This window comes from Perkinsus marinus, assembly GCF_000006405.1.
Source record: "Perkinsus marinus ATCC 50983 genomic scaffold scf_1104296964286, whole genome shotgun sequence".
Taxonomy (NCBI): domain Eukaryota; phylum Perkinsozoa; order Perkinsida; family Perkinsidae; genus Perkinsus; species Perkinsus marinus.
In genome coordinates this window covers 66,966-79,206 of record NW_003204723.1, presented here as the reverse complement: position 1 = coordinate 79,206, position 12,241 = coordinate 66,966, and the positions used below count along the sequence as shown (strand labels likewise).

At 50.0% G+C, this 12,241-nt stretch overlaps 2 protein-coding genes across 2 annotated transcripts; both read left to right on the top strand.

Moving 5' to 3' along the window:
• Positions 1 to 2,350: 2,350 nt before the first annotated feature.
• Pmar_PMAR025737 (hypothetical protein) lies at positions 2,351 to 2,773 on the top strand (the record flags this gene model as incomplete). The annotated part of the gene is made up of 1 exon (XM_002770663.1): positions 2,351 to 2,773. The coding sequence occupies one exon, from the start codon at positions 2,351 to 2,353 to the stop codon at positions 2,771 to 2,773; it is 423 nt and encodes a 140-aa protein (XP_002770709.1).
• Positions 2,774 to 4,749: 1,976 nt separating this feature from the next.
• On the top strand, positions 4,750 to 10,527 carry Pmar_PMAR025736 (gag/pol/env polyprotein, putative; the record flags this gene model as incomplete). The annotated part of the gene is made up of 1 exon (XM_002770661.1): positions 4,750 to 10,527. The coding sequence occupies one exon, from the start codon at positions 4,750 to 4,752 to the stop codon at positions 10,525 to 10,527; it is 5,778 nt and encodes a 1,925-aa protein (XP_002770707.1).
• Between the last annotated feature and the right edge of the window lie 1,714 nt (positions 10,528 to 12,241).

The following is a 12,241-nucleotide window of genomic DNA, read 5'->3' as shown; positions in this document are numbered from 1 at the left end:
TATAGGTCATAGTATGATGATCTATATGATTTTGAGAGGCTTGCTTAGCACATATCAACCGTCGTTTTTTCTCAGTGAAGCTTTTCTTTTGCAAGGAAGAGACAGTGGCTGACACGCGGGACTTGTGTCAGCCACAGTGCCACAGTGGCGAGTTTGAGATTGAACAAACATAGAGAGACTATACGGCTATATTTTCTGACTATGCGATGAGGTAGATATACGTTTGTACAGTATCAATAGTCAACGAATCACGGCTCTCGTTCGTAGAGGACGCTTCGTCAACGCATATCGTGTGAATTCCAAGACCGAATTCACACGATAGAGCGCTCAAACTTCGAGCAATGAACCTGTCACATTAGGCAAATCCAACCCGAGGCATACTTCTCAGGCAGCATGTACGTAGTTTCGGACAAATTTGGAGCAAGATCGTTCAAATTACAATCTAGTGTGACCGTGGCATCAAAACGACTGGAAAAATGCTCCTTTCGAGGCTTTCTTCAATTCTTTGGTTATTTTTCTACCACTTTGACCTTTTTTGGCGTTTCCCCCCTCTTTTTCGCTATTTTTCCAAAATCCAGGGAATGGAAGGAAAATTTTGACTGGAAAATTCGGTGCCATTTCAAAACACCGTTCAAGGGATAAACTGTAGGTCGGTTGGTGGCGAGTTACAGAATAGTCGTGGACTCGAATCTAACTGTGAATACTTGACGAACAACCTTTCTCAAAGAGTCTCGCGGTTACCACAGTGAAAATCGAGCTGGCTAGGTGTGGTTTTTTCTCGTTAGAGTGGAAAACATTTCACATTCCCCGGAGAACGCGGCTGCTCGTGATATTGGGTTTGCGGTTTTCGCGATATGATCTTTCGCGTTGGCGGTTTTTGGTTATGTTATAAAGTTGGTTACCTTTTCGCGATGTCACTATGCGGTTGCCAGGTTTTCGTGATTTCCAGGTGCATCCTCATTGTAATTTTCATTTTACACGTTGGCAAATTGGACGAATCCTCATAGTTTTGTCTTTCTCTTTCCAACTCAAGCCACAATCGAAATTGGACGCCGAGTAACTTAATTTTTTCAACGTCGTGATATGTATATGCATTTTAACTTGACACGCACTGTAACTAATAATTACTAATTATTCTCTACAATGTCATCCCTCACGAAGTTGTCTATCGCACAAAGTTTGCACATGTCGAATCGACGTTGTCGATTGTATGCGTTAGATAAGCGGAGAGTATCGGCGGGACCTGCACCCCGGGACTCGATTGAAGGAGATTACCGGTTCTCGTCCATTCTCCGGCCCGAGAGCGGGACGAGATAAGAAGAACCCTCCCCGAATGAGAACGAGACGAGAAACGAGGGGCCATCTCGTTCACGCCGTGAACTTCACGGCTGCATGAGTAAAAATTGTGTGTCCGGAAACCGCCTCCGATTAGCGATGAGGGTGCGGTGCGTTATGAAACCAGTAGTTGTGTTAGCCGAGGGGAATGTGCACTCTAGTGAGCTGTTGGCACTGTTAGAGCCCTGTTACCTAGAGTTCGAGTTAGAGGACTTCCCGGGAACACGACGCGCAGGAGGCATAGGGAAGTCGGGACGAAGAAGACAAAAGTTAATCGACCAATGAGCAATGAGCTTCAGCGCGCAGCACGCATGTGCATAGCGCTTCTGCGTGAAACTACGTCACGATAGAGGGTGTCTCACTACTATGGGAATAACATAGAAACAGACTAGAAATAGAGGAGAATACAACGCTCACTAGCACCGCGAATGATTTTGACGAGCATTCGCACACTATCGTTACCAACAATTTATCTACGACTTCCCATTAACACGTAATGATAATTACCCACTATACCTCCATGACGAAGGGGCGGAGCTCATTTAGTGTACGTCTATTGATTCGATCAATGAAGTGCGGCCAAAATCGCCAATTTTTTAAAACATATGAAAGTGTTTCACTATCCAGGACCCGGATTCCGGGTTGAGTTTGCTCGTAAATCTTCTCTCCCTCTGATCTCAGTCTGTTAAATGACTCCGGTGAGCGGTTCTCCACGAATCGAATCGTCGTTAAGCTCCATTGAAGACACTGCTGTGGTGACTGATCATGCTGAGGATGGTCCTAAGAGCCCGGTTGCCAAAAAGAGAAGGTTCTCGTTCGCTGACTGGAAACAAGACGGGCCTCAAGGGGGTGAAAAGCAAGGTTTGCGCCTCTGTTGGAGGACAGAAAGAATACCCGATCCGAAATCGGGAAAACGCCTGGGACCGATTTCAGAAGAATCTGCCGCATTGGCGAGAACAAACCCTTCCCTGACTGTGCAGTTTGCAATCTGCCTGGCTGTTCCATCGTTATACCTATGCCTGGTGCCAATATTAGCGGGTTGAAGAGACATAAATGTGTTGCTAAGCTGCCATTGAATGGTGGACAGCTGAAAATCGGAGGCTTCGTCGCAGATGATACTCCGCTCTCGAAGGACGACCGTGATCGTCTAAATAGATCAATCCTCAAATTCATCTGTGCGACAGCGAACCCGTTCATTCTATGTGAGAACGAAGATTTCATGAATCTGCTGCAAGATGTAGCTAATATTTCTGCGAAGAGAGGGAGAAAGGTCGACATCCGCAAAGAGATTGTGTGCGCTAAAACGATGAGAACACGAGCGTCAGATCTGGCCAATCACAGAAGGGAAATGCTCGTTAAGGGTTTAAAGGACCATCCCAGGCCTATACAAGTGAGTGCAATGGCTTTCAACTTGTTCCGTACGGCCTCAATCAGATGAGTTTCGACGGCTGGTCCGATAGCCGACAAGGTGACAAGATCTTAGGTTTTGTGTTGAACTACCTCCACCGCAATAGTTCAACTGAAGCTGAAGCAAGACCTGTCGTTGTAGCCCTGCAAGCAATAGAAAATGGAGAAGGAACAACGATCTCTATTGAGTTGGAGAAGGTACTGAAATGCTTGAATGTCAACAATGTGCTTGCTCTGTGATTTTTCTCTCATGCCTGTCGTGATGGTTCGCGGTTCAACGGACTCTGTTGGTACGATCAGGTTCACCGGGCGCGGTGAATTTCACCCTTGTCAATGTAGTCCGATGCTCTCAGATATGCGACCTATACGAGATTCCGAGCGGATCCGTATTATGGTCCAGCGACTCCGCCAATAACTGTATATCGGCTCTTAATCAAGGGGGTGATGAAGGGTATGCTTCCATCGGGTGTCTTAGCCATCTGCTACAACTCTGTGTGAACGACGGGCTTTACGGGGATGGGAAAGTCGGCGTCATAGAGCTCAGCAAGCTAAGTTTGGAGGAGATATCGAGACCGACACGCGAGGAGGAAGCAGTGGGATCTGGAAGCGAGCTAGACTCAGTACCTCGGGCAGAGGTAGCAGAGGTCCTCTGCTAGTCCGTTCCTGTAGCAGACTGGTGGGGTACATGAAGAAAAGCAAGAACAACGCGAGAATAAACTGTCGAGGATCAAGAATGCTGTCAAGTGAGCTCTAGATTCGTTAATTCACTCTGGCTCTCAGGCTGGATTTTATCTCTCAGGCTAAAGCAAAGATGTTGTACGCGATGGGATAGTACATACGTGATGCTGAATAGCATATTGAGAAGCTGGCAGCCGTTGCAAATCATCCTGGCATCGAAAGGAAAGTTGCTGTAATGGGGTTTCAGACACGGTTGGGCAATCACATGACACTATTATTGGCGATAAATTACTGATGAATATAATGAGAGGAAAAAATGAGGAAAGATTGAGGAAACCAAGGAAAGATTCCTTGGGGTCTAACGCGCGCTTCGCGCGCGCCCTTATTTTGATGTCTCGGTTTTCCTCCAATTGATTTTTCCTGGGGAGTATCGTAGACCGCAAACTTTGCGGCATAGTAACGGTGTCCTCAGATCGCCCAAGTATCTATCGTACCGCACGCCCATGATGATAATGAAACGGCTGCTAATCAGTCATCACTAATTAATACTATTGAGATCTTCACCCAACTCTGGGGATTTGAGTTCTATAACACATGTCCACCCACGAAGATCAGCACAATCATCCGAGAAATCAACAAGGCGACAACGGTGGCCCCATAGCACCCGAAGCTGGAGGAAACCGGAGTGAAGACCCAGCCAATCTAGAGGCACCTTTGGCCGATGACCCCCGCCGAGCGTCGCGTCGACTAGCTGGAAGACCTCCCTCCCCACCACCGCTGAACCTCCCGCGAGAGCTTCGGCCATATGGACGAGCCCAACCAGAAGACGATGGAGATCAAGGCCAAGAGCAACCTCCTCCTTGGCGCGACTACTATTCGTTCCCCGGCTATGTTCCACAACAACGTTCTCTAAGACCGGATCATCTCGTCCCCCGCGGTGGTCAATCCCCTAGAGAGACCATCACGGCAAGAAGATCTAGAGAGGATCAATACCACAAGGGTAACCTTCCGCCAGAATCACCTTCTGACTATGGTGTGTTCTACCCCGGTGGCATCCGAAGAGAAACTTACGAGGCCGATGTCCCTCAACAACTCCATCAACAACATATAAGCTATGCCCCGTCACTTCATCAGAACGGAGAACAGGAGCATTTGCCAGAGAGAGCAACCTACCGGTATACAGATACCTATTCAGGCGGACTACACACACATTCCAGACATGTAGCTCCACCTCCGGTTTATCAACCACCCTACTCTGGTTATCGCCCTGTTGACTCTAAACAACCAACACTTCAAGACTACAATTACCCTTACAATGTGCCTAACTCTATGGTGGTCCCATCGGATAGGATCAACGAGTCGGAGCTGAGAGTCATCCTCAAGGGGACAACAGACCTTGGCAACAGCTGGCGCAGAAAAGGCCATCAGCCATTCATCGGTGGAGAAGATCCCCGTCTAGCATTGACCACTTTGTTGAGGGAATGGAGTAAACATGTAGAGCAAGAATGGCGAACTATCGACCATCCAGAGGCAGTTAGAGCGTTCCATGCCAGCGCCATCTCGGGAGATCTATCAGAAGAGATTAAACGAGCAGCCACCAGAGAGGCAGCAGTTGGCAAAGACACGAGGACTTACACCTACCACCGCGAACTCTGGTCAGCTACAATCGCATACTTGAACAAGTTCCACAGTAAGACGGTCCATATAACTGCTCTCATACAGAAGGTTCTCGGTGAGAAACAAGGCCAGGCTGACATATTTACTTATCTGGATGGTATTCGTCGAGCCCTACTGGAGTTGGCTTACGAGGGAAACGGTTCAGGTGCGCAGATACATGCCTTTCACATCAATGCGGCTGTCCGGAACAACTTGAACAGCCCATATAACGCATGGTGGTATGAAACTGTGGGAACGATCCTGTCTTCATCTCTGAAGAAATGTGTCGACACCATCTCCTATGAGGACATTCAAGAAGCCATCAGAAGGGTCAAAGAGAAGGCTCTTTCGCTGGGCCATCTCCGTCAACCGGGAACTGATGCTCCATCGCAGCCGACACGGTGGCCAGCGACGTTCCAGGTAGCGACATCAACGTCCTCCTCTACCTCGGTAAATGCGGTAGCACCGTCCCTAGCTGCCACAACAGTAGCTCTTAAGGAGCCACCGGTAACGAAGGAGAGTCCCTCAGAACATCGTCCTCGCGTAAAGGCCACTTGTTTCCGTTGTTTCAGCAGCGAGCACCAGACTGTGGCCTGCGACGAAGAACGTCCTCACAAAGAGAATCGTCGCTGTAGATGTGGAAGCTTTCGGCATCCCGTGTCGAGCTGCAAGCTTGAGAAGGCCGGTTCCCTGAGCTGTGAAAGGTGCGAGTCCAAGGAGCATCGGTCTGGTATGTGCCCCTACTCCCTAGTGGATATCAGGAAGGGCGAGCATAAAAAAGGTCCTGGCAATAAGGGCAACGCCACGAATGTGGTATTCAGCCCAGATCTACCACTCGTTGCCCTCGAAGATCCTTCCTCGTTGAGCATGACATTCCACGTCGGCCAGATAGAGCACGACACCCTACATTTTAACCGCTCCGGTCCGGTCTGCACGGAACTTGTCATCGGTCAGAGTCCCCATGCCAAAACGGTGAAAGCCGTACTGGATTCGGGAGCAGGGTACAACTACGCTCAGCCAGCCATCCTAGAGGCACTTGGGCCTTGTGTCCAGTGGCTCAAACCAGAAGGCGAGCATGCTATACAAGCGGTGGGGGTATCAGGTGAGATCATGCCCACTAACAGAGTGGCGATCGTCTCAGTCAGCTCCCCTAAGAGGCCACATGACGTCCACAGACTTCGATTTCTTTGCCCGGAGACCCTGCTTCCGACTATTCTGCTTGGTGTTGAGGGCCTGAAGACTCTCCGCATCGGCATGACCTTCGACGCTTCTGGTGTACACGCGTATAGCGGCGTTGACCCCGAGCAAGCACTGGTCCGTGAAGAGGAGACACGCCCCCAAGAACTCCCAAGAGCCGACACCGATGACATCATCGCTTGTGTGTCCAGCATAGAATGCGACACACAACTTTGCATCTTCGACACTGTCAACTTCCTGGGAGCCGTGGCTGACTCGACCTTCACAGAATGTGGTCTTGATGATGACTATAGCTTCGAGCTATACGCTACTGCAGCCGGTAATCTGCCGCTTCTCAGCAACAAGCTGGACCTCAAGGAGGCTCTCCCACTCGAACGAGCTCTTGACAATCCACACTGTAGCTTCCGAGGCACATACGCTGATGAGCTACAATTGGATTCGGATGGGTTGTTCAGCGTCTCGTGTACCAGATTCCTCCACGACTTCAGCTGGTATGAGGACAGTGATCGCCTTACACCTACAGATGGGAACCTGGCGTTCGCCAAGAGTCATGCCTATAAGCTCGCCAAGTCCCTGAAGCGCCGAGGTCTTCTATCCGCTTACACCAACACCTTTGAAGAGTACTTATCGCGCGGATATATCCAACCGCTTGAAGCTCCTACAGCTCAAGCCTACTTCACTCCCCATTTCCCGGTGATCAAGGGCAAGAAAACTCCAGATGGTGAGGTTGGGAGATGCACAGCGGTGAGACCCGTCTTCGACTGGAGAGTCGGTAATCAAGCGCAGAAGGCAGGCGTCAACATAGATCGTGGTACATGGGAGTGTGTCGCTTATAGTCGGCTTTACAAATACTGTATTTGGGCCGACCTAAAGGCCGCATTTCTCAACTGCCGGGTTCCAGAGCGTACAATGCTCACCATGGCATTTGTCTTAGCCAACATTGAAGGCCAAGAAGACACCCCTACTTATCGGTACTTCCAGTTTCTGGGTCCAGCAATGGGCATATCTGGTTCTCCGGCTGTCCTGCAGCTCTCTGGCAGCATCATGATTGCCGAATCAAATGAGAGAACGGCAGCACGACTAACCGGGAGATTAGACGACCCTAAAGCCTATCCCATCAAGCTGGCTCTGGACGGAGCCTGCCTGGCAACACCTGAAGAACGACACGGTCTTCATCCTAAGGAGCTCTCTCTCCAGAGACCGAGTGAGGCCGCCAGAACTCTGCGACGAGCCGTTCTTAAGGTCGAGGATGCTAATCTACGGTTACTCCGAGGATCTTCGAGCTGGGTAGCATCTTCTACGGCGACAACGGCAGAAGACGGTGATTACTTGCTCAAGAACACTATGGAGAAGCGCATCGCCCTGTGTACCCACTCGTACTTAAATCATAGTGCCAGGGGCCGTTACATGGATGACTATGTTGTGGCAGCGGATTCCCAGCGTGAGGCCGAGACCATGTACGACGAGGATGGCCAGGTGACCAAGTCCAGAGGCCAGCACTTCTCGGAAAAGAAGACTAAGCGAAGTTGGGACCCTACAGTTGCCGAAGGCCTGGGTATTATATGGACGGCCAAAGATGAGTTCCTCCCTAGACCTGTTGACACGTCATTGTATGCTAGCGAGACGTTAACTGTACGAGGCCTCTTATCCGCTGTCCACACCTGTTATGACGTCCTGGGCCATGCGTCGTGGATACTTCTTAAGCTCAAGAAAATTTTACGGTGCTGCTTTGTGGCAGGATTGCAAATGGACTCCAGATTGTCACCTGGAGACCGCGATCAAGCATGCTCCTTACTCCATCTCTACAACGAGACTGTCACCACGTGCAGTGTCCCGAGATATGTTGACGTAAGCGAGGCAGTATTTCTCTATACGGATGCGGCTATGTCGGGCTACGGAATGGTGATCGCGGGCACAGATGTCGGCAACCCGTATCTGTGTTCAGCTCGTCTTCCGCCTCTCCCCTCGAGCTCCTACTCCATCGTCAGGAAGGAATCCTCAGCCTTTTTATGGGGACTGCAAGTATTCTGCGCACATATGCAATATTTTCCCCATTCGCTACATCGGCACTATTATCTATGCACCGACTCCACTATTGTCAAGGCCAGAGTCGAGAAGGTTATGCGAATGGAGGATGGTCAGGCGGCAAAGAAGCTCCCGAAGGGATGGACTTCCTGGGAGTGGAATATCACCAATCGTATTGTGCGACTTATCCGTCAAATTGTATGTGCTATTGGCCCTAATGGTGTTGGGCATACCCATCTCATACACTGTCCGAGTTCCCACAACTTGGCAGACCCCTACTCGCGTGGTATCGACCCTCACCTGCTTGATCGTGGTGCTGCACAGCAGTGGGTTGAAATGGTACGGTCCCAACACGAGGCTTCGAGGGAGGTCGACCATGTCTGTTGCACGCTGAGCCACGCTGACCTCGGCACCGAGGCACAGCTATTCGACAACCCTGGTCAAGACGCCGTTGTCTTTCTTGCAGCCAGCCCTGACGCTGACACTGAGAGTGACATCTATTCTTATGTCGTGAGTCTTCAGCAGAAGGACGCATTCACAGCAGTCTGTCGACGTATCGTCACTGGGGACGACTCGAACTTTGACAAAGCTTTGCTTGAGTCCCTTGTCAAGGATGTGCCTAAGGACGAACGTGCGAGGTTGAAGGCTACGTTCGAAGTCCAGTCAGAGGATGGTCAGGCAGTGCTGCGGCTCAAGGTCGGTCACATTGCCTCACAGTCAGATGGAGCCCTATATATCCCATCCGAGGCCCGCAATCGAGTACTGAGCATGGTCCATGTATTCTTCTGTCATAGACCAAGTAAATACATGTACCATTACATGCTCTCTCGCTACTATTGGAAGAATCTCTCCACGTATGTGAGGTCGTTCTGCAAGAGTTGTCCGGCGTGTCAGATGGCCAAGGGTACAGGGAGTTTCCCTGACACCGCTCCCAAGTTGTTATCTCGCGACTTCGGTGCGAACAACTTTATTGTTATCGATTGGCTGGGCCCAGTGAGTCAGAAGGAACAGGCTCCCTACCAAGGACAGGATCCTCAACCCCGATATGCTCTTCACATCTATGACCCGTCGAGGCGTTTCAACTACTTTGGGCTATCTCCTGACAAGAGTGCCTTGTCTGCTCGTCGCCTACTGCAATCCTACTGCTGGACCTTCGGCTTCCCGCTATTCGTCACGTGCGACGCCGATCGGTCGTTTTGTAGCGCTGAGGTCATGTCCTTCGCCCATTCTGTGGGATTGAAGGTTCTTCCTGGTATAAGCTATGCGCCGTTCCGTCAGGCATACATGGAACGCGTCCATAAAGAAGTGTGGTCGAGCATACGAGCTATTCAACTTGAGGAGAAGCGCCGCAACCCCACGACGCCAACTACTCCGTGGTATGAACTATTGCCAGCGGTAGCCTTCGTCCTCAACCAGTCAGCATGTGAAGAGTTCGGCTATCATTCTCCCAATGACTTAACCTTCACCTACAATCCACAGATGCCTCCCAAATGTTCTGGTCACCGTCCGAACCAGCAGCTTCAGATCTTTGTCAACAAGCTCGAAAGTGAGAGTGGTGACTTTCCCTTGCATTCGGCGACTACATACCAAGCCCTTCTGAAAGATCGACGAGATGCCTTCCACGCCGCGATGGACGAGTTTCATCGGCACCTCGATGCCACTCTCTACGAGAATCAGTTGAAGGTTGTTGGCAAACACCGACGACGGCACCAGAGCACCCTTCTAAAAGCTGGTACACCACTCTGGATTAAGGCCAGTACGGGCTTTTCCAAGTTGTCTCCCCGATGGGTCGGTCCTGTACTTTACAAGGCTCCTACCAGCTCTGACCAGATCGCCGAGATCGAAAGTCTATCTGGAAAGCCTATGGGCAAGGTACATCTCTCCCGTGTGAAACTTGCACATCTCTCGGTGGAGCTTCTCGAGGACTTCAAGAAGTTGGAGGTTAAGAGCAGCCCAGCTAGTGGCAATTCTGGCCCGGAGGACCACTCGGTGGTAAACCCTCCACAGCTGTCACCACCACGACACTTCCTCGGTGAGAACGAGACCACTCATCTGCCGGAAATCCAGAGATCGGTCGTTCCCCTTCATCTATCTACTGGGCTGTGGATTGCCTGTGACACGTGTAGCATCTGGTGCGAAGTTCCGGAACATATATATGATGAGTTCAGGGACGCTTCCTTTCAGTGTCGTGACATAGGGTGCACTTGTCTATTTCCCGATCGATCATAAGCATCACGTTTGATTGGTGTTAGGGCGATGTTCACACTTTCGGCACATAATAAGTATATATTCAATTCCGTTTTGTCTGATATATTTCTATTCCTCTCTGTTGCAACTAGTAGCAACAAACCGGCGCCCCAGTGTCCTCAGATCGCCCAAGTATCTATCGTACCGCACGCCCATGATGATAATGAAACGGCTGCTAATCAGTCATCACTAATTAATACTATTGAGATCTTCACCCAACTCTGGGGATTTGAGTTCTATAACACATGTCCACCCACGAAGATCAGCACAACGGGACGACTGCGATAGCAATTACATCGTACATCGCAAACATTGCATTTCGTGTAATTTACTCCTGCCAGGAGTAAGGTACCTACCAGGAGTCTCCTGGTAACGCATAACATCTTCCCGGCTCTTGACTCTTATATGCCACGCGACAGGTCCTTCGAAAAAGTGTTCATTTTCCTGAAGACCGAAAAAGAAGGGGAATCGTCTTGTATAAGATCATGCCGCGAGGCCATGCTGTTTTCCTTCATGTCGAAAGTGCGAATTTATTTGGAAACATTGCCTTCAGTCATTTATCCTGATGGTCTCGACGCGGTAGTATAGTAGCATTCTCTCGCTTGCACTCGATGAGTGCTACTCATCCGATCCCGCCAGGCACGTTGCTGATGGATGACGATAGACCTCGTTCTTTAGGTGATCCCCCGCCTCAGTGAGGCGGCCTCACATCAGACCATCTTGTACCATGCTTGCTCTACCCGAAGCTCCGTGTTATAGGAACTATGGCTCTAGAAATAGTGAAGGCTTGTCAGGAACCGTCCAACCGAAACAGAAGCTTAAAAAAAGCTGTCTAAAGTATGTACAACGAGTAGATGTGGCGAACTCCGTGTCGTCAACCCTTCCTACCACTTGGGATAACTGCTGCCGATTACTGGCGGCGCATCTCAACATGCAACTCCATATTATCAACTCGAGTCTCCATTTCAACCAGGAGAGCGAATCCTTAGGGGACCAACCAAAAAAACGAAACCTCTCGTTTCTCACAAATCGTTCGAGACCCGTCTCAAGCAAGAGGCCGTCGATTTGCCTTCCGGTAGCCTTGAGGGACTACCTACTATTTGGTTATCACCACCCGGCAGATGAGCAAACCCGATTTGATTCCACTTGCCCGTAACCGCACAGTGTAAGGCCGACTCATGTAATCACCGCACTCCCAGGAATCCGACTTGACCACATCCGAATGGCTACCAGAAAGAGAAAGAGGTCCCAAACTGACTGCCACCGACAGTCACCTATAATAGCACCAAATTTGCAACACTCATATTCATCTGGGAGGTCAGACAATCATGATATAATCTCTCCGCCTCTTTTGCAGAACCCTCCCAAACCAGCTAGGCTCACATCGACCAATATAGACCATCTAACGCATTACAATTTATCAATCGGGAAGCATCGCAACTACTTGTAATACAGTTAATGTAGGACAGTATTGTCGTCATCTGTCTCACCTTCGGCAGTCACCTAGCTCAGAAAGCACCAGATCTATCTTAACGGGGTATCGAGCTTGCCAATAGTGATCCAATGTTGGTGTGATGCATCCGCTAAACCCGACCATAACGGAGCGCCAAATGCTCTGAGATCAGGCTCTCGAACCATCCGCCAAGGCATCGATAAACTGACCAAATTTCACAGGAGTTTCACCTCCCATAGCCTT